At 40.6% G+C, this 23,498-nt stretch overlaps 1 protein-coding gene across 4 annotated transcripts in view; it reads left to right on the forward strand.

Moving 5' to 3' along the window:
• The window catches only part of arl2bp (ADP-ribosylation factor-like 2 binding protein), a 31,049-nt gene that overhangs the window by 2,451 nt on the left and 5,100 nt on the right, over window positions 1–23,498 (forward strand). For all 4 annotated transcript variants that reach the window (XM_073069854.1, XM_073069853.1, XM_073069851.1 and 1 more), the window contains 5 exons: window positions 4,521–4,590; window positions 6,504–6,565; window positions 9,056–9,162; window positions 9,749–9,834; window positions 23,385–23,481. In XM_073069854.1, coding sequence (XP_072925955.1) covers window positions 4,553–4,590; window positions 6,504–6,565; window positions 9,056–9,162; window positions 9,749–9,834; window positions 23,385–23,481 — 390 coding nt within the window. In that variant the 5' untranslated portion in view covers window positions 4,521–4,552. The remainder of the gene's footprint in view (window positions 1–4,520; window positions 4,591–6,503; window positions 6,566–9,055; window positions 9,163–9,748; window positions 9,835–23,384; window positions 23,482–23,498) is intronic.

The following is a 23,498-nucleotide window of genomic DNA, read 5'->3' on the forward strand; positions in this document are numbered from 1 at the left end:
CCTGGCTTCCACCATCTCCCTTGACAGCTCATTCCAGTTATTTATCACTAAAGAAAATACTTTCCCCAGAAACCTCTTTAAACTTTCCCCCTCTCTCTTTATGTCTATGCCATCTAGTATTTATTTCCACCTTTGGAAAAAGACTGTCTACCCTATCTGTGCTTCTCCTAAATTTACATACTTGTATCAGGTCGCCCCCTCACCTAACAGTGCTCCAGAGAAAATAGTACAACTTTGTCCAACCTCTCGTTAGAGCTCATGCTCTTTAATCCAGACACTGTCCTGGTGAATCTCTTTTACATCCCCTTCAAAGCCTCTACATTCTTCCTGCACTGCGATAACCGGAACTGCAATGAATGTAACCTACCCGAAGTTTTATACAGCTGTGTGTAACTTTTGTTAATAATTGCCCTGACCAATAAAGGCAAGTATTCCATATGCCTTCTTTACAACCCTATCTACTTGTGTTGCCACTTTTAGGAAGCTGTGGAATTTCACCTCTGTATGTCAATACTTCTAAGGGCCTTTAATTTACTGTATACTTCCCCTTGAATTTAACCTCCCGAAGTGCAACAGTTCATATTTGTCCAGATTGAACTCCATCTGCCATTTCTCCATCAATATTACTAATTGATCTATACCCTAGTGTATCCTTCGATAACCTTCCTCACTGCCCGGAACTTCACCCATTGGGGTTACACATTAACTCATTGGCCCACCAAGTCATTTATGTATATCACGAACAATAGAGGCCTAGCAATGATCCCTGTGTAATACTTCTGATTGTAGACTTCCAGTTAGAATAACACCCTTCCACCCTTTATTTTATTGTCAAATCACTTCTCCAGGGATCCTATGTGCCCTAATCTTCTGGATCAGTCTACCATGAGGGACCTTGTTGAATGCTTTAGTAAAGTCCACGTAGACAACATCCACTGGCCTAACCTCATCAGTTATCTTTGTCACCTCAAAGCATCAATTAAGTTTTTAGCACCTATAGCACTCCAGCTCAAAACGCCATGCTGACTATCCCTATAAAGTCCATCATCTTTCAAATGTGAATAGATCCTACCACTGATGTAAGTCTCACTAGCCTAGAATTTCTGATTTGTTCTTACTGCCCTTCTGAACCAAAGGAACAGCATTGGCTATTATCTACTGCTCTGGAACCTTATTTGGGGCTAAAGAGGATATAATGATCTCTGTCAATGCCCCACCAATCCACTCTCTTTGTCAATAACCTGGAATAGATCCATTTAGGCTCCAGTAACTTGATATCAACATTCCCTAGAATATCAGCATATTTCCATATCCCTCTCCCTGGTGAATACTGATGCACTATCTGACTCTCAGCGTAAATCCCCTCTGAAGTCCTTTGTTGTCCTACCCTCTTGTTTTTAATGTATGCATAAAATGCTTTGGATTCTCTTTAATCCAATGTGCCAAGGACATTTTATGACCTGTTTGAACCCTCCTGATTCACTGTTTAAATTCTTTCCTGCTTCATTTATGTTCCTGAAGGGCCTTGTCCAATTTCAATTTTCTAAACTTGCATAGGTTTTCTTTTTCCATTTGATTAAATTGAAAATATCGCCTGTCATCCAAGGTTCCCAAGCATTGCCTCCTCGTCTTCCTCAAGATGACAATAACAATAACTCCCAGTCTACACTCCACTGCTCTTGCCTAATACTGTGGCATTTGGCTTTCCACCAATTTACCAATTTCTGCTGAAGTCCAGACTCAGTTGTATCCATAACTATTTTAAAATTTAAAGATATCACTTTTCCCAAAAGGTTCTCCATGGAAACTTCAATCACCTGGCTAGGCTCATTTCCCAATACAGGGTCAGTACAAGAGAGAAAACATAGTACTTTATGTTTATCGTTGTTATTACCAGAGGTTGATTACATCAGCCATGACATTTTTTTCATTTTAAAAGTAGCTAATTACTCAAATGAATAAACACTGACATTCTGAAGCTAGTAGCCAATTCAGACTCCATGCAACCTTTAGCATCTAATGAAACATGTACAACAGCCCCCAAGTTTCTTTATAAAATGCTTTTTGCCTATGGCAACTAGTAAGTATACAGTAAGTGTGTTAATAGACACACAAATATCCATATAATCTGCCAGGTTTGATGGATATGATAGAAACATAGAAACCCTACAGCACAATACAGGCCCTTCAGCCCACAATGTTGTGCCAAACATGTCCCCACCCTAGAAATTACAAGGCTTACCTATAGCCCTCTATTTTTCTAAGCTCTATGTACCGATCCAAAAGTCTCTTAAAACACCCTATCGTATCCGCCTCCACCACCTTTGCCAGCAGCCCATTCCACGCACTCACCACTCTGAGTAAAAAACTTAGCCCAGACATCTCCTCTGTACCTACTCCCCAGCACCTTAAACCTGTGTCCTCTTGTGGTAACCATTTCAGCCCTGGGGGAAAAAGCCTCTGACTAGCCACACAATACCTCTCAACATCTTACACACCTCTGTTAGGTCACCTCTCATCCTCTGTCGCTCCAAGGAGAAGAGGCTGAGTTCACTCAACCTATCCTCATTAGACATGCTCCCTAATCCAGGCAATATCCTTGTAAATCTCCTCTGCACCTTTTCTATGGCTTCCACATCCTTTCTGTAGTGAGGCGACCAAAACAGCACAGTACTCTAAGTGGGATCTGACCAGGGTCCTATATAGCTGCAACATTACCTTTCGACTCCTAAATTCAATTCCACAATTGATGAAGGCCAATACACCATTTGTGTTCTTAACCACACAGTCAACCTGCACAGCTGCTTTGAGTGTCCTGTGGACTCGAACCCCAAGATCCCTCTGATTCTCCTCCCTGCCAAGAGTCTTACCATTGTTACTATATTCTGCCATCATATTTGACCTACCAAAATGAATCACCTCACACTTATCTGGGGTGAACTCCATCTGCCACTTCTCAGCCCAGTTTTGCATCCTATCAATGTCCCGCTGTAACCTCTGACAGTCCTCCACACTATCCACAACACCTCCAACCTTAGTATCATCAGCAAACTTACTAACCCATCCCTCCACTTCTTCATCCAGCTCATTTATAAAAATCACGAAGAGAAGGGGTCCCAGAACAGATCCCTGAGGCACCCCACTGGTGACCGACCTTCATGCAGAATATGACTCATCTACAACTACTCTTTGCCTTATGTGGTCAAGCCAGTTCTGGATCCACAAAGCAAGGTCCCCTTGGATCCCATGCCTTCTTACTTTCTCAATAAGCCTTGCATGGGGTACCTTATCAAATGCCTCGCTGAAATCCATATATACTATGTCTACAACTCTTCCTTCATCAATGTGTTTAGTCACATCCTCAAAAAATTCAATCAGGCTCGTAAGGCACGACCTGCCCTTGACAAAGCCATGCTGACTATTCCTAATCATATTATACCACTCCAAATGTTCATAAATCCTGTCTCTCAGGATCTTCTCCATCAACTTACCAACCACTGAGGTAAGACTCACTGGTCTATAATTTCCTAGTCTATCTCTACTCCCTTTCTTGAATAAAGGAATAACATCCGCAACCCTCCATCCTCTCCCGTCCCTATTGATCATTGCCAGAGGCTCAGCAATCTCCCACAGTAGCCTGGGGTACATATCATCTGGGCCCGGCGAATTATCCAAGTTGAAGCTTTCCAAAAGCTCCAGTACGTCCTCTTTCTTAATATCTACATGCTGAAGCTTTTCAATCTGCTGCAAGTCGTCACTACAAACACCAAGATCCTTTTCCACAGTGAATACTGAAGTAAAATATCCATTAAGTACCTCTGCTATTTCGTCCAGTTCCATACACACTTTCCTACTGTCACATTTGATAGGTCCTATTCTTTCATGTCTTAACCTCCTGCTCCTTCCTGTTAGCCTTATAATCTTCTAGATCTCTAACATTACCTAGCTCTCTGAACCTTTTGTAAGCTTTTCTTTTCTTCTTGACCAGATTTATTATAGCCTTTGTACACCACGGTTCCTGCACCCTACCATAACTTCCCTGTCTCATTGGAACGTACCTATGCAGAACTTCACACAAATATTCCCTGAACATTTGCCACATTTCTTCCGTACTTTTCCTTGAGAACATCTGTTTCCAACTTAAGCTTCCAATTTCCTGCCTGATAGCCTCATAATTCCCCTTACTGCAATTAAATGCTTTTCTAACTTGTCTGTTCCTATCTCTCTCCAATGCTATGGTAAAGAAGATAGAATTATGATCACTGTCTCCAAAATGCTCTCCCACTGAGAGATCTGACACCCGACCAGGTTCCTTTCCCAATGAAGGCTCTTGGTGACATTTAAAAAGAAGTCTGCTTTTAATTCTTAGCTAATCTGATCCGCCATAGTGGTTAGAGTGAAGTTTGTGTATCCCAGCAATTAAATTTGAATTTTTCTGACATTGCATCATTCCATGTCTTTTGCTGAAGAATATACAGAAAATGAGCAAGTTGCACTCTGATATTTCTTTGTTCCTATAGTTCTTTTTGGTACTGGAGATCGAGTAGTAGAAATGGAAGATACAGAAGTTGAAAATCTTGCCATATCTATGTAAGTAATAATATGTGAGCCTATAAGTCATTCTGCTAGGTTTATAGCATGTTATGAATTCTGAATTCAGAGAATTTTAGAATTTTTTTTAATAGCAATAGACACTAGTGGTTATTTGATTATCATGTATTGTTCTGATTACATTTTACAGTAGATTTGGGAAGAGAGAACTGGGGGCTCTGGTAGGATGGGCATACAAAAGGCTGTGAAGGTGTTAGGAGAGAAGTTATAAATCCATACTAGATCCTTCCCTTACAAATATTGGAACAGGATACAGGAAGTAGAATTTCTTTCTCAAGCTTATCTGGAATTTTGTTTGCATTTCTTGAGCTCATCTTCTAGGAAAAGAGGAAAAGGGCAGATTCATAATTATTTTGGAGATGGAGGTTCTTGTCAAGTGGAGGGTTGAGAACAACTGGTGCTTTTCAAAGTAAATTTTAATGATGATTTTCGAAAAGGATTCACGAGACTTTTAAAGAGGGCAGAGAACTGGGGAGTGTTTGGATGAGTCTGATACACCAAAAGACCTCCTGTGTCTTTTTTTATAAGACTTTCAGTGAGTTTATGTCAAAATACTTTACTGCTAACACTCTTATGATTTGTTTGCAATCATTTAATTTTGGCCTGAAATTGCTGATAATTATTTAGGGTTGATTTTAAACTGCACTGTTTTTAAGATTCAGCATGAATGGCAAAATGCATCAAAATATAGGAAATAAGTTTAGGAAATTCAAAGTATGAGGTTGTCTGAGATTTGAGTACATGGTTCATTTAACATTGAAATCTTTGGGAATGCAAGAGTCGAGGAAAACATGCCATTTTGGTAGAACACTGGGAAAGGGATAGTTGGTATTTGGGAGCACTGAGAAGGAAGTAATAGAATTTAATTGTATTTGGTGAAGATGGATAGCATGAGAAGTTTTGGAAAAGATTTTTTTAAAGATTAGATTTGTCACGTACATCAAAATATACAGTGAAGTGCATAATTTTGCGTCAAATCAGTGATAATTATCCTAGGCAGCCTGCAAATGTTATAACGCTTCCAATGCCAACATAGCATGCCCACAATTCACTAACCATGACGGTATGTCTTTGGAATGTGGGAGCTAACTGTAGCACCCGGAGGAAACCTATACAGTAATGGTGAGAATGTTCTACCTCCTTATTGACAGCAGCAGAAATTGAACCCCAGTCTTACAGCTAACCCTGTAAAGTGTTGCATTAATCGCTTTGTTACTATGCTACCCCGTGGGAATATTCCCAGGCAAAATGTAGAAAGATGCTAACAAAGCATGCCAGTGAGCTGTCTAATGTGAAACTTGATAATTACCGCATTGTATCTGTCTCCTTTCTAAGGAATAGTGACAATAAGACATCAGAACAGAATTAGGCCATTCAGTCCTTTGTGTCTGCTCCACCTTTTAATCATGGCTGATTTATTTTCCCCCTCAACCCCATTTTCCTGCCTTCTTCCTGTAACCTTTGACACCTTCACTAATCAAGAACATATCAACCACTGCTTTAAATACACCCAATCACAGCCATCTGTGGTAATGACTTCTACCGATTCACCACCCCTGGCTAAAGATACAATTCTATCATATTATAATGTAAGTCCAATAAATATCAGAGCCCAAAAATTAGATGATTAAATTGAATGAACTACTCAAACTTCCTTAAGCTACACATGGATAATGTGTCTCAAACAGCCAGGATTTTAAGGGTTTCCGAGGAGCTCACAGAAATATCCTTCTTTAACTAATGCAGTTTGGCAGAGTCACAGAAAGTACCAAGCAATAGGAGGAGGTATGATTCCTCCCTTTTGCTGAAAAATGGATATACATTTTAACAAATTGTGTTATTGTATAATGATGCATGAATTACAATTAAACTTGTTGTAATCTCTTATCCAGTTCATCTGATGTTGATGCTGAGTTTGATGCAGTCATTGGGCACATAGAAGATATTATTATGGGTAGGTGGAGACGATATTATAAAAGTTGGTTTGTACCATCTAGATCTCAATTTCAAAATTTGAATTGAAGATGCTAACAGGTTCACGTCTATTTACTCTGAATTATTGTTTTTACAGTGCAGTGCAAAAGTCTTAGTCAAATGTGAAAATAAAATTCTGTAAAGGAAAGATGCTTTCAAAAATAATGAAATGAGAAGTTTCTTTCAAAAAAATATAATGAAGAACAGTAAACAGTAAAAAAAAACTAAACCAAATCAATATTTATTGTGACTACCCTTTGCCTTTAAAACTCATTCTCTTAGATACATTGTCGTGCAGTTTTATAAGAAAACTGACCGGTTGGTTTTTCCAAGCATCTTGGAGAACTTATCATAGTTCTTCTGTAGACTTTGGCATTCTTGCTTGCTTCTGTCTCTCCAGGTAGTCCCACACAACCTCAATTATGTTGACGTCAGGGCTCTGTGGAGGCCATACCATCTGATGTAGAACTCCTAGTTCTTCATGACCTTGGCTGTGTGTTTAGGGTTATTTTCCTGCTGTAGAATGAAGTTGGGACCAATCAGACACCTCCCTGATGGTATTGCGTAATAGATGAGAATCTGCTTGAACTTCTCAGCACTAACCAGATCACCAACTCCATTTGTAGAATTGTAGCCCCAAACTTGCAGGGAACTTCTGCTTGCTTCACTATTGGCTCCAGATACTGATCGATGTAGCCCTCTTCAGCTCTCCTATGGACAAATTGCCTTCTATTTGAGCCAAAAATTTCAAATTTTGACTTGTTAGTCCAGAGCATTTGTTCGTCACCCCAATCCTTGTGTTTTTGAGCGTGTTTCCACTTCAGAGGAATAATGTTTTGGCAGCAACTCTTCAATGAAGACCACTTCTGCGTGCTGTAGAAAGGGTGTACTTGGGTTCCAGTGGTTTCTGGAAGTTCAGAACTGATAACAGTGCTGAGCGACTTCCAGTTTAGAAGGGACGCTAGTTTGGTGTATCTCTTATCTGCTGCACTCATTTTCCGTGGCCAACTACAGCCTTGCCCGTTTTTTTATGCTTCTTCTGAAGATCTTGGACTGCACGTCTCGAAATTCCTGGCTGCTACAAAGTTTTTGCTTGGGAGAGTTCTTGTTGATGTAGAATGACTACCTTGTGCCTTGTTGCTATGCTCATTCTTCCCATGGTGTAAGAATTGATGATTTGAAGATTAAACTGTCATGTCTGCCACACCCTCACCTTTTGGTTTGGTTATGCTTCACCCAATTTGATTTCTTCTACATCAGTTTTTGTTATGTCACTGACCATTAGCAGCTGTTTTCATCTTTGTTTAATCATGCACTGGGCCATATACCTACAAACTAATCAAGTCTTTATTTGAAAAGTGGTCTATTACTGAATATGTTATTTTCTTTTTTAAAAAAAAAACAAAAATTTCTCTGTCACCTTTAATTGTTTGGAAAATGAATGTGTAGAAGTCTGAAGTTGCTCTTTTCTACTGACACCATTGCAGAACATTGAAGTAAATATCTAAAACAAAATTTGTATTTAAAAATCTAGGGTAACTATGATTTTTGCACAATACAGTATAATATATTTATCTCCTTACATTTGTATTAGTTTGGCATATCATTGTAGTTCTAGGCTGTCTCGCAGTCTTAAGTTTGTAGCCATAACATTTTTTCTTACCTGCAAGTTATTACACACCTCCATCACCGTAAGCATTTACTATGTCCACGTGGTTGCATTGTGCACCGTCTACTCGTGCACTGCTACAGCTACTTTAATCTGCAAATCCCTCTTAAAGTCGCATATTAGCTTTATTTAGAATTGTATTGGTTCTCTTCACTTTCACTGGCTAAAAATCCTCTGATACACCATGGGAGTGTCTTCACCCAAACTAGTGGTTCAGTAAGTTTTTGTTATCACTTACTAAAGGACAATTAGGGATTGGCATTAAACGCTGGCCTTGTGAAAGACTCCTGCCTTACTGAAATAAGTATAACAAAAACAAAATGGCAATTGGAAGGCAAATTCTCTGATTTTTATTGTAATTCTCAGCTTTGTAATAGCTGAGAAACTTGTTCAAAAAGAATGGATCGTATAAAGCTGCTATATTTAAATATTGTGGGGGGAAATTGATTTTATTTAGTTTCTTATTTTTCCCTCTGTCTACTTTTTCCTTTTTTTAAATTTTAACATTCTGACTGATGCTACTCAAAATGCATGTTGCTCATGAATTGTTAATCAAACTCATTAAGGTCTATATCCAAATGATCTTTGCAAGATTGGTATCTTTTGAAATTTTACTAAGAAGCTTAAAATGCCAATTCCCAAACTAAAGTTAATGGCCCTCATGTCATCCATAAAGCAACTGTGATTCATTAAGCAAAGATACAGAAATTCTTGAAATAAAAACTCGAATTTATCAAAGCACGTGATAAATGAAAAATGCTGCAAAATGTTATTTCTACTTTCTTAACCTTCATCATTCAGGTGAGGAATTTCAGGTGCTACAGCGACATTTTATGGACAAATACTACTTAGAGTTTGAGAATACTGAAGAAAACAAGCTCAGTTACACTTCAATTTTCCAAGAATATGTGAGTCTTTGCCTTGTTTATTTTAAGTATCATAGGAACCTCAAAGTTTTACAGGTTTTGGGCTGATGTAGGCTACAATTAGAATTTTCTGAAACATTCTAAAAAAACATCCAAGATTGTTATTGTATAGTTCTTTTTAAATAAGTATTGTAATAAAGATGACTTGGCAATGGGGACTTTAAAAGTGAAACTTGGTACTCAGATAGGAAAAGAGTAGAGGAATTCAGGCCTACAGTCAGCATGAGCAAGGTGACCATAAAGGCCTGGTCTGTGCTGTACATTTCTATGAATTGATAAATAGTTAATAAAATAGATGTTTAAAAAAACTTGAATGTAACTTGAAAGCCAGTTGAATTCTCAACCATAATTACCTGTTTTTAATAATACTACTTTTGTGCATTGTTTTTCAAAGCAATGATTTCTTGTTCCATTATATGTGAATGTGCTGAACAATGATATCTTTAACTACTTAATGAGGATTCACGTTCAGGCTGCAAGTCATAAGTTGTCAGTTTCCACCCACATGATATCAAGTTTTTTTAGTTTTTACTTCTATAAAATAATTAATGATGCCTTTTTTCCTTAGGTCGATTTGTTAGAGAAGTACATCGAGCAGCAGTTAATAGAGAGGATACCAGCCTTCAATATGACTACATTTATTACATCATTACAGTAAGCAATAAGTAAACTAGTTAACTGACTTCACAGTGGTTCTTGTGAACTATGATGCATTTTTTTATTCTGTTAATTTCACGCACTAAAAACTAAACTAGTGTCCTGTGATGACTAAGGAAATTTATGGGTTAAGTATAAACTAGGATCTTTGGCTGAGGTCCTTTTCTTTGTTGAATTAATTGATCACTGGATGATATATGACTTTGGATTGAAAAGAAAGTTGGGCAGTCTTTTCACATTTAGTTGGTATTGGATATTCTTTATTTTTACTTGTAGACAAAATTAACCCATGTCCTGTTTACTATGTATTTCAGGATTCAGTGTAGAACGTAGATTCTCTCTAATAAACCAGCAAAGGCTCAATACCTCAAGAAACTGGTATTGTGATTAAAGAATTTTGATAACGTTACAGGAAAGGCTCACACTAAGAGAATCACCCCCTTCTAGAGCAATTATATCAAAGGCTTTGCAAAGATGCAATCTCCTACATTTGTACAGTTGCTGCATTAAGAGAAGATGTCAGTTTGGTACTTTACCTACACTTAAATGACATTAATATTAATGAGACGGAGCAACCAAGGGTTGCTTTAAATACGCCTAGCTGATGGCCGTGGATAGTAGCTTGTTATCTAATTAAGTGTTTAAGCATGTGAGCATCTGCATGGTCATTGTCATTGAACCAGTCCTGGTGGTTTCTAGTGGAGATGTCAATGCCTAGACATCGTGAATTTCAGAGCAGCTCCTTTCGGTTTCAAATTGTCCGGTTCTATGTGAATCGCTGTTTGAGAAGAGCTATCTTTGCAGGGCTTGAGATCTTCAAAATTGTTTTTCTTGTAACAAAATTTCTGCTGTTTCATTTGTTTTGTGGTCAGGCTAATGGAGATAACCAAACAAATTAGGTGTTAGTCAGTCTAAGGAGACAACAGTATCTGTCATGACCTGGATGATGTTTCTCGTAGATAATGATATTCTTTTATACATGCCAATGCCCGGATCTCATTTGTGTTGAATGGAAAACCAGGGTTTTGATTATAACAAGACAGTATTCCATGTATTTAGTCAGCAGGAGGACTCGGTAGGAGTTAACTTTCTTTACCCCATCACCTATCATGTGTGCCAATGGGTGGCATTCTTGTCATCTTTTCCATCACTTTGACTGTCATCATCCAGGTGGTTGGATGCCTTCTAATGTGTACATCTTGTTCATCATGCATTGCACTTACTCTGAAGCCAATGTCATTGATATGCAGTTAGCAGATGCTTGAGTCTGCAATTTGGAAGTTGAACTTCATTGCAAACTCATTTACTGAAGCAAACAAGAGAAAGGGCATTGAACTTCACACTTGCAAAACAAAGATCCTCTAATAACTCTTCAACTTGTTCCTACTCTAGAGTGCCGCCTTCTAACAATAAATGTAATATATAACCATACCCTTGAAAGTGTTGGTTCATATCTCTCATTGAAGGTAGATATTTGTGATGAAATTCAGCATCACATATTAGACCATAAGACATAGGAGCAGAATTAGGCCATCTGGTCCATCAAGTCTGCTCCGCCATTCAATCATGGCTGATCCTTTTTTTCTATCTCCTACTCAACCCCAGTTCCCAGCCTTCTCTCTGTAACTTTTGGTGCCATGTCCAATCAAGAACCTATCAATCTCTACCTTAAATACACCCAATGACCTAGCCTCCACAGCTGCATGTGGCAACAAATTCCACAAATTCACCACCCTTTAGTTAAAGAAATTTCTCTACGTCTCGGCTTTGAAAGGATGCTCCTCTATTCTGAGGCCGTGCCCTCTTGTTCTAGACTCTCCCACTGTGGGAAACGTCCTTTCTACATCTACTCTGTTTAGGCCTTTCAACATTCAACATTCGAAAAGTTGCAATGAGACCCCGCCTCATCCTTCTGAATTCCAGCGATTACAGACCCAGAGCCATCAAACGTTCCTCGTATGATAATTCTTCCATTCCTGGAATCATCCTTGTGAACCTCCTCTGGACCCTCTCCAATGCCAGCGCATCTTTACCAGGGTGAGGGGCCTTACCAGTGCCTTATAAAGCCTCAGCATCACATCCTTGCTCTTGTATTCTAGACCTGTTTTTAACATTCCATTTGCCTTCCTCACCACTGACTCAACCTGCAAGTTAACCTTCAGGGTGTTCTGCACAAGGACTGGTAAGTCCCTCTGCATCTCAGATTCCTGGACTTCCCCCGTTTAGAAAATATTCCGCACATTTATTTCTACTACTGAAGTGCATGACCATGCATTTTTCAACATTATATTTCATTTGCACTTTCTTGCCCATTCTCCTATTCAGTCTAAGTCCTTCTGCATCCTACCTATTTCCTCAACTAATCTTCATATCATCTGCTGTTACGGATTCAGCAATAATAAATATGAGTCAGGCAGGGGTTTTTATAACAAATAACACGTTTATTAAACACTGAAAACAAACCCCCCAAAAGTAAACAAATCACCAACGTAAACGGAAATCAGCTGCTGTGCGGCAGCTTAAATAGTTCTTAAAGGAATGAAGCTTAAACAGTTCTTAAAGCGAAGTTGCAAAAACAGTTCTTCAAAGTAGTATTGCAAAAGTTCAAAATGCTTACAGTCCATTAAAGGAGAGACTTTTTAAGACAATTTAAATTCTCTTTCACGTTGTTTTGTTTCGATTCCCAGTCGAACTACTTTTCCCACGAAGAATTTTACGAAGATGATATATAACGGCTTAAGGGCACTGACCTTTCCTTTACAAAACTGTTCCCAATCCTTTCTGCTATTATTCACAGGGATTAACACGGGCACAGTCAACGAATTCCTTCCGAATGAGGATCAAAGAAGGTCGAACCTGTTTCACCGTCGAAATCGATTCTCCTCGATCTTTTAACTCCCGAACTCCAATCTTCACTCTCCACTGATTCTCAACTAGCAGTATTATAAAGAAACTGCTGGCAATGACCTTTTAAACTTTAGGCATTAAATAAAACTCCATCTTTCAACTAAACTGCGTCATAACATTAAATCACACAGTGGCATGAAGTCAACATGGCAAATCCAGCCACGAACTGCCCCTCCTCACAGGCAGGGGTCCTCCTTTTATACCCTGTAAAAAAAAAACTGTCACATGATCTACTGGCGGGGAAAATGACATCACTCCACCATCACAAGACCATTACCTCAAGTCCAGTATAGCTTCAACACCTGTCACGTGACAAATACACCACTGTCACGTGTCACGGGTACATAACACTGCAAACTTGGCAACAAAGCCATCTATTCCATCGTCTAAATCTGAATCATTTATATACAGCACAAAAAGAAGTGGTCCCAACACCAACCCCTGCAGTACACCACTAGTCACTGGCAGCCAACCAGAAAAGAATCCTTTTATTTCCACTCACTGCCTCCTGCTAATCAACCAATGCTTCCCTGTTTTTCCCAGGGAAATACCAGTAACTTCCCTGAATTACCATGGGCTCTTAAATTGGTAAGCAGCCTCATGTGTGGCATCTTGTCAGAGGCCTTCTGAAAGTCCAAATGCACAACATCCACTGCATCCCCTTTATCTATCCTACTTGTATAATCTCAAAGAATTCCAACAGGTTCATCAGGCAGGAATTTCCCTGAAGGAAACCATGCTGTCTTTGTACTATCTTGTCCTGTGTCACCAAGTACTCCATCACCTCATCCATAACAATTGACTCTAACATCTTCCCAACCTCTGTGGTCAGGATAACTGGTCTATAATTTCCTTTCTGCTGCCTTCCTCCTTTCTTAAAGAGTGGATTTTACATTTGCAATTTTCCAATCCTCTGGCACCATGTCAGAGTCCAATGATTTTTGAAAGATCATTTCTAATGCCACCCCACAATCTCTAATGCTACCTCTTTCAGAACCCTAGGCTACAGTTCCTCTGGTCCAGATGACTTGTGTACCTTTAGGTCTTCCAGCTTTTTGAGCACCTTTTCTTATGTGATAGTAACTGCACCCATTTCTCTTCATTCACACACTACGACATCAGGCACACTGCTAGCGTCTTCCACAGTGAAGACTGATGCAAAACACTCATTTAGTTCATCAGCCATCTCCTTGTCCCCCATTATTACTTCTCCTGCCTCATTTTCTAGTGGTCCTATGTCCACTCTCATTTCTCTGTTATTTTTAACATACTTGAAAGAACTTTTACAATCCACTTTAATATTATTTGCTAGCTTGCTTTCATATTTCATCTTTTCTCTTCTAATGATTTTTTTAGTTGCTCTCTGTAGGTTTTTAAAAACTTCCCAATCCTCTGTCTTCCCATTAATTTTGCTTTATTGTATGCCCTTTCTTTTGCTTTTACAATAGCTTTGACTTGCCTTGCTAGTCATGGTTGTACTATTTTACCATTTGAGTATTTCTTCATTTTTGGAATGCACATGTCCTGCACCTTCCTCATTTTCCCCAGAAACGCACACCATTACTGCTCTGCTGACATCCCTGCCAGTAGCTCCTTCCAATTTACTTTGGCCAACTCCTCTCTCATACCACTGTAATTTCCCTTACTTCGCTGAAATACTGCTATATCAGAATTTACTTTCTCCCTATCAGATTTCAAGTTGAACACAATCATATTGTGATCACTGGTTCCTAAGGGTTCTTTTACCTTAAGCTTCCTAACCACCTCCGGTTCTTTACATAACACCCAATCCAGTATAGCTGATCCCCTAGTAGGCTCAACAACAAACTGCTCTAAAAAGCTATCTCTTAGGCATTCAAAAAAACTCACTCTCTTGAGATCCATTACCAACCTGATTTTCCCAATTGACCTGCATGTTAAAATCTCCCATGACTACCATAACATTGCCCTTTTGACTCGCCTTTTCTATTTCCTGCTGTAACCTGTGGTCCACCTACCTGCCACTGTTGGGGGGCATGTATGTAACTGCCATCAACGTCCTTTTACCCTTGCAGTAACATCTTCTGATCCTATGTCACACCTTTCTACTGATTTGATGCCATTCTTTACCAGCAGAGCCACACCACCCCCTCTGCCTACCTTCCTATCCCTCCCGATACAACGTGTAACCTGGGACATTCAGCTCCCAACTATAACCATCTTTCAGCTACGATTCAGTGATAGCCACAACATCATACCTGGTAATCTGTAATATTGCCACAAAATCATCCACCTTATTTCTTGTATACTATGTGCATTTAGATACGACATTTTGAGTACTGTACTTGCTGTCCTTTCCGATTCTGCATTCCTATTGATTTGATGCTCAGCTGCAACTAAGTCCCATCACTTGCCTGCCCTTCCTGACAATGTGACTGCACGCTATCTTTACTTTTTTACAATCCATCCTTTCCTGAGTCCTTTCACTCTAGTTCCCACCCCCATATAGTGCCAGTGTGCCCTGCAAGTAGTTTGTGTTTCAAAAACCTAGAAAACCATAAGACCCCCTCAACAGCATGCAAAGCGGTATACTTATTACTGAGGAGAATGGCCACAGGGGTACTCTGCACTGGCTGCCCATTCTCATTCCCTCTCCTGACAGTTACCTGGTTAACTGTCTCCTGCAATTTAAGGATGACTACCTACCTGTAGTTCCTATCTCCCATATGAGCCGAAGATGATGCAGCTGTAGCTCCAGTTACATAAATTCTTCCATTTTAAACAATGCAAATATTTCCCAGGAAATCCAGAACTCTCGTCTTTGTTGTGAAAGTGAGTAAGTGCCATTTTAAATGTCAACACAAGGTGGTGCCCTAAATGGCAGGAAGGGATTTTGTTTTTTTTGCTATTGAAAGATTGTAACTATTAATGCTAATATTTCAACATTACCATTGATCAAAAATCTTCAGATTGGAATCTCTCTTAAGGCTGATTTATACTTCTGTGTAGTAGCCTATGCGGAAGCCTTTGTAAGTGGCCTGCGCCGTTGTGAGCATTTATACCTGTGCGTTGGTGTGCCTGCGTCGCTCTGCAATTCACTGCCAAAACGCTAGTTGGCGGTGGGGTTTCTATGCCACTGTGTAGAGTTTCTTTGTGTGGCGACTGAGCACATCATGTTGGAGTTGGAGCTAATAAATGTTGAACAAGGGTTTTATTGAAATTACTGCAACGCAGAAAAGAGAGAAGACGTCGGAGGAGATGGTGTGTACGACCATTGGACGGATTGAGGCAGAAGGAGGATGAATTTTCTGTGCTTGTCCGGCCACTGAGGGACATGGACGAGGAAATGCATTTCAAATATTTTCAGATGTCGGCAGGTAGATTTGATGATTTGGTTAATCGCCTCCAACCATTTATTTCGCATCAGTGTACACAATATGCCTATAGACAGGAGGAAATGCAATGCTACCAAGCAGACCAATCACAGTTGTTGTGGTCTGCGTCGCCGTGACACGCATTTACATTTTTGGAGAGGTGCGCATCAGGCTATGGCGTAGGGTACAGTGCAGGTTACATGGCTACGTCATACCTATGGCGTTCATTTGACACAGAAGTATAAATCAGCCTTTTGTCTACAGTTTGGGAATACCTGGGTGAAACCTTGCGAGCTAAACAGCTGAATATTACTTCATTTTCAATGACATCTTGAAGTCTTTGGGACAGTATTTGACGGCTGTGATTTAGCATTTCTTTTTTCAATGAGAAATTGAAATGTTGTCAGAGTAGATGTTCACGTGCATTTTCAATTTTGTTATTGTTGGTGAGTGACACCCTAGGCAGAACATTCCCTTTTGTTTGCTATTGTACAGTTATCATTGATGAAGTAATGTAAAGAGCATTCTCCATTCATATAAACACTTCCCAGAACCTTTAAGTATCATGGAAGATGAGAAACATTCTTCTGAAAATTGTTGTTTCCAGATTGCCTCCATAGAGCAAATCCAAAACAAGTATTTTGTGTCAGTCCTCACTGTGTTTGCAATAGCAGTATGTCAGAAATTGAAAAGTATTGGGGGGCGGAAGTGAGTGTGGTTGCCATTACTAAGGAGAAGGTGCTTGGGAACCTGTGAGGTATGAAGGTAGGTAAGTCGCCTGGACCAGTTAGATTACCCGCCAGGGTTCTGAAAGAAGTAGCTGAAGAGATTGTGGAGGTATTAGTAATGATCTTTCAAGAATCATCAGTTTCCGGAATGGATCCGGAGGACTGGAAAGTTGCAATTCTTTAAGAAGAGAGGGAGGCAGACAAAAACAAATTATAGGCCAGATAGATTGACTTCAGTGGTTGGGAAGATGGTGGAGTCCATTACTAAGGATGAGGTTTCGGGATACTTTGAGGTTCATGACAAAGTAGGCCAAGGTTGGCATAGTTTCCTTAAAGGGAAAGCATGCCTGACAAATCTATTGAAATTCTTTTGGGAAATAACAGGAAGGATAGACAAAGGAGAGTCAATGGATGTAGTTTACCTGGATTTTCAGCAGGTCTTTGAAAAGGTGCCACATGTGTGGCCTCCATCGGTCGTGGTTGACCATGGGTACTGCACCTCTGGTAGTCACTGGTTTGTCGAGCAGTGTCGACTGTGGCTATTGAGGCCAATCCTGGAACAGCAGGCTCTGCCACAGTTGCTGCATGTGTAGGGCGTCGTGGAATTGTTGTCTGCTGTGCTCTTCGTTTAACTCTCCGCTCCTCAAACTGACTCAGGATCACTCTTTCGCCTTGTTCTAGGTGTTGCTGAAGAGTACCTCGCCATTTGTTGCGGTCATCTGCTGTATCCTCCCAGCACTCTGTGCTGATTTTTAAGGCTTTCATGTCGCGCTTGCAGAGGTCCTTGAAGTGAAGCTGGAGTCTACCAGTGTTCCTCTTGCCTGTTGCTAGTTCTACGTAGAGGATGTCCTTTGGCAGTCTCCCATCGTTCACACGACGGACGTGGCCCAACCAGCACAGTCTGCATTGCCTTAAAAGTGTGAACATTGTGGGAAGTCCAGTGCGGTAGAGGACCTCAGAGACTTTGTCTGTCCAGGTGATGCCGAGAATGCGGCGAAGGCTGCGCAGGTGAAAACTATTGAGTTTCCTCTCCTGTTTGATGGTCCAAGTCTCGCTCCCATACAGGAAGGTGCTGATAACAAATGCATTGTACACAGCTGTCTTGTTCTTTGTAGTGAGTTTCGGATTCTTCCAGACCTGTGAGGAGAGTCGAACAAGGATCGATGCTGCTTTGCCGATACGCCTATTGATTTCAGTATCGAGGGAGAGAGTGTTGCTAATGGTCGACCCCAAGTATGTGAACTCGTGGACCACTTCTAGATCATAATTGGCGATGGTAATGACTGTTGTCTCGGCTATGTTGTGGGCAAGGACATTTCTTTTCATTAGGCTGATGGTAAGCCCGAAGTCCTTGCATGCCTTAGAGAAGTGGTCCATGAGAGTTTGTAGTTGCTGTTTGGTGGGTGAGGTTATAGCAGCATCATCAGCAAAGAGCATGTCACATATTAAGATGTTTTGCACCTTTGTCCTTGCTCTCAGGCATGCAGGGTTGAATAGCCGTCCATGTAGATGCCTTCAGTCGACGTCCCAAACACGTGCTTCAATAGCAGAGAGAAGAAGATGCCGAATAATGTTGAGGCCAACACGTATCCTTGTTTGACTCCACTATGAATAGTGAGGGGTTCTGATGAGCTGCCATCGTACTGAACAGTAGCCGTCATATCGTCATGGAATGACGTGATGATACTTTGGAGTTTCGGGGGACAGCTGACCTGGAGAAGAATCTGAAAGAGCCCAGCCCTGCTGACAAGGTCGAATGCCTTGGTCAAGTCAATGAAACCGACATAGAGGGGTTTCTGTTGTTCCCTGCACTTCTCCTGGAGTTGACGGAGTGAGAAAATCATGTCGACAGTAGGCGTCCTTGTGCGAAAACCACATTGGGTCTCAGGGTAGACCCGTTCTGCCAGAGTTTGTAGACATGCTAGAGATACATGAGCAAAGACTTTGCCGACACTACTCAGGAGGGAGATACCCCTGTAGTTGTTGCAGTCGCCCCTATCACCCTTTTCTTGTACAAAGTGACAATTTTGGAGTTGCGCATATCCTGTGGTACGGCTCCTTCCTTCCAGCACTGACGGAGGACCTCGTGTAAGGGTTGGAGGAGTGAGCTCTTGTAGTGTTTGATCAGGTGTGGAGGAATCCCATCATTGCCAGGAACTTTCCCTGGCACCAGACTGTCAGTTGCCTTGCTGAGGTCCTCAATGGTTGGTACGGAGTCGAGTTCATCCATGACTGGTAGACAATTGATGGCATCAATGACTGAGCTAACAACCACATTTTCCCTCGAGTAGAGCTCAGAGTAGTGTTCTACCCAGCATTCCATCTGCTTGCTTTTATTGGTGATTATTTCACCGCTGGATGACTTGCTGTCTTGCTCTGCGATGGGCCAAGGGCCTTCTTGATACCATCATACATTGATCTGATGTTGCCTGTCACAGCTGCTGTTTGAATGTCCTCACTGAGCTGGAGCCAGTGCTCATTTGCGCACTGCCTTGCAGTCTGTTGCACGTTGCTTCCAGCAGCTCGAAGTGCCTGGAGTGTTTGGTTGGATGGTGAGCACTTGTACTCTGTGAGAGCTGCACACTTGGCTTCAATGACAGGAGTCATGATGTTGGACTTTGCCTCAAACCAGTCACTGCTCTTTGTGGTCTTTCTTCCAAAGGTAGAGAGTGCTGATTCCCTGATGGTGTTGTGAAGGTATGACCATTGTTCTGTTGCAGTATCTCCTTGTGAGGAGGTAGTCATAGCACCCTCAGCTGACTTGGCAAAGTGGTCAACCTTTTCTGACTGTTTCATCTTTCTTGTGTTGATGTGAAGTTTTCCAGTTTGTTTGGAGTGGTGGATTTTCTTCAGACGTAGTTTGATCTTACAGCATATATGAGGCTGCTTAACAAGATAAAAGCCCAAGTTATTATAGGAGAGTTACTAGCATGGATTGAAGATTAGCTGACTGACAGGATGCAAAGAGTCAGAATAAAAGGGACAAGTAGGGGTAGGTATTGGGACAGCTTCTTTACATGTTATATGTCAGTGATTTGGATAATGGAATTGATGGCTTTGTGGCCAGGTTTGAAGGTGGTACACAGATAGGTGGAGGAGCAGGTACTGTTGAAGAAGGAAGGAGTCTGCAGAAGGACGTGGACAGATTGGGAAAAGTTACCGATGGAATCTAGTTTATGGTTGTGCCATTTGATAGAAGGATTAAAGGCATAGACTATATTCTAAACAGGGAGAAAACTCAAAAGTCAGAGGTGCAAAAGGACTTGAGAGTCCCTAAAGGTTAACTTGCTGGTTGAGTTGGTGGTAAGGAAGGCAAATGCAATGTTAGCATTTGTTTTGAGAGAATTAGAATATAAGAGCAAGGATGTAATTCTGAGGCTTTATAAGGCATTGGTTAGACTGCACTTGGGGTACTGTGAACAGTTTTGGGTCCCTTATCTAAAAGAGGCATTGGAGAGGGTCCAGAGGAAGTTCACAAGAATAATTCTGGAAATGAAAGGGTTAACATGCATACAGTACAATGTAAAAGCCTTGGGCACATATACAGTTGCAAGAAAAAGTTTGTGAACCCTTTGCAATTACCTGGTTTTCTGCTTTAATTACTCATAAAATATGGTCTGAAGTTCATCTAAATCACAATAGTAGTCAAGCACAATTTGCCTAAACTCATATCACTCAAACACTTGTACTTTTCTTGCCTTTGTTGAACATATTGTTTAATCATTCACCGTTCAGGCTGGAAAATGTATGTGACCCCTTGTATTTGATACTGGTGAAATCTCCTTTAGCAGCAATAACCTCCACCAAACGTTTCCTGTAGCTGCTGATTAGATTTGCACGATGGTGAAGAGGAATTTTAGACCATTCCTCCATACAAAACTGTTTCAGTTGATCAGTATTTCTGGGATACCTTGCATGAGCAGCCCTCTTTATGTCATGCCACAGCATCTCAATTGGGTTAAAGTCTAGACTCAGTCTGGCCATTCCAAAACACAACTTTTTTTCTTTTTAAACCATTCCTGTTGTTGATTTACTCTTGTGTTTCAGATTGTTGTCTTGTTGCATCATCCAACTTCTATTAGGCTTCAGGTGACGGACCATTACCCTGACATTCTCCTGTAAAATGTCTTGGTACAATTTTGAATTCATTGTTCCCTCAATGACTGCAAGCCATCTAGCTCTGAGGCAGCAAAGCTGATGCTGCTTCCACCAAGCTTCAGAATTGGGATGAGGTGTTGGTGTGCAGTACCCTTTTTCCACCAAACATAGCTGTGTGCATTTCTGCCAGCAAGCTCAACTTCTGTTTCATCTGTCCACAGAACATTGTCCCAGGAGTGTTGTGGAACATCCAGATAGTCTTTTGCAGATTTGAGACACGTACAGTGGTTTTTTTTTTGAGATCAGTGGTTTCCTCTATGGTGTCCTTCCATAAATACCATTATTGTTCAGCGTTTTTCTTAATAGAAGACACACGAACTGAGACTTCAGCTAGTTATAGAGATTTCTGCAGGTCTTTTGCTGTTACTCCCGGGTTCTTTTTCACCTCCTTCAGCATTACACACTGTGCTCTTGGTGTGATGCCCACTCCCAGAGAGAGTCGTAACAGTACTGAATTTGTAGACAACTTCTCATACTGTGGACTGATCAACTTTCAAGTCTTTAGAAATACTTTGGTAGCCTATTCCAGCTTCATACATCTTCAATTCTTCCTCTCTAAGGTCATCTGAAAGTTGTTTTGATCGAGGCATGTGCACATAAACAGATCTTTCTCGGGAAAAGCAGGCTCTGTCAGTAACTTGATTTTGTGTGTCTTTTTATAGGGCAGGGCACCCACACCTCCAATCTTAACTCATTGATTGGAACACCGGACTCCAAAGAGCTTTTGTAGAAGGAATACTCCAGAGAGTCACATACTTAGGCTGTGATTGTTTAAATGATGTACTCAGTATTGACAAGAAGTACAATTGTTTGTGTGTTATTAGTTTAAGCAGATTGTGCTTGTCTATTTGATTTAGATGATGATCAGACCATACTTTATGAGTAATTAATGCAGAAAACTAGGTATTTGCAAAGGGTTCACCAATTTTCCTGCAGCTGTAGCTAGGGTACTTTTGCACATTACTGGATATGCCAACATGGCATGGAGAGCACGTTTGTAAATCTGGCGGGAGCAAAGGATGTTTGGAATGGTGAGGGTGGAGCACCGCGGGAGGGGTGTGGGACAGGTAGCAGAGGAGTGCCAGGGGCTGGGGGTAACATGGGTCCAGGTACACCCAGCCCTGAGACACCAGGCAAGGTCATTTAATTCCAAACAATTGGTTTATTGATTATTGGAGAATGTCTCTCTGGTGCTTACCGCTCCCTCCCCTTTCCCTGCCCACTCTCAGTCCACAATAGAGACCTATATCAGAATCAGGTTTATCATCTGTTTGTTTTTTGCGGCAGTAGTACATTGCGATACGTAAAGTTTTGCAGTAGAAGTCTTATGCATGTTAACTGTGTATGTGCTTAAGATTTTTGCACTGTACTGTATAAGGATTGTTTGGCTCTGGGCTTGTAATCATTGGGGTTTAGAAGGTTGAGAGGGAATCTTCTTTAAAGCCTATTGAATCTTCATTAAAGCCTATTGAATACTGGAAGGAATAGTGTGGATGTAGAGAGGATGTTTCGTATAGTGGGAGAGTCCGACTGAAGGGCACAGCCTCACGTGGACATGGATTTAGAACAGAGATGAGAGGTAGTTTCTTTAGCCAGAGGATGGTGTATCTGTGGAATTCATTGCCACAGGCGACTGTGGAGGCTAAGTCATTGAGTAGATTTAAAGTAGTGGTTGGTAGGTTCTTGAATAGTCAATGCATCAAAGGTTATGGGGAGAAAGCAAGAGTTCTATCCCGCTCTTTGTGATTGTTAATAAATGGCTTGGATGAGGAAGTGGGAGGGTGGGTTAGTAAGTCTGCAGCTGACACGAAGGTTGTTGATGTTTTCAATAGTATAGAAAGTTGTTGTAGATTACAACAGGACATGTGCAGCTGTTATTTAGCTAATTTACTTCTGAAGTAGGTTTATAAATAACTACACAGAAAAGCAAGCACAGTTTTAAATATATAAGTTGGGGTCTATTCACTGTTGAAGAACCCCTATTCTAATTTGCATTTTGGATTAGTTATTTGCATTAAATTTGCATACTACTCTGAAATTGTTGAGCAGCCTTTCATTTGGTTCTTAGTAAGAAGGAAAAGCTTTCATAATTTCTTCTGGCAAAAATTAATTCAGAAGTTTTTTGATTTTCTTGTTACAACAAATTGCCAGTCACTAAGTTAGCCAATAAATTTCCCATCAACCTAATCTGCAGACTGTCGTTTCCTTTGGGCTTATCATCAATATTGCGTGCAATTTACATCAAACTTAAACCTCTGCAGTTTCTTGAGCCATTGGCACCTCCATTGGAAAATATTACAAAAGCAGACAGTGCCTGTTTGAATTATTATAGTTGATAAACATAATTCAGCACTAAAAATCACATAAAAGATAACAATAGTGCTATTGTGGTTTATTGCAGGCAACATAAAGATGAAATATCTGGAGATATATTTGACATGTTGCTGACCTTCACTGATTTCCTGGCTTTCAAAGAAATGTTCCTTGACTACAGAATGGTATGTGATGCTGCTCT

This window comes from Hemitrygon akajei, chromosome 17 (genome assembly GCF_048418815.1).
Source record: "Hemitrygon akajei chromosome 17, sHemAka1.3, whole genome shotgun sequence".
NCBI classification, from domain to species: domain Eukaryota; kingdom Metazoa; phylum Chordata; class Chondrichthyes; order Myliobatiformes; family Dasyatidae; genus Hemitrygon; species Hemitrygon akajei.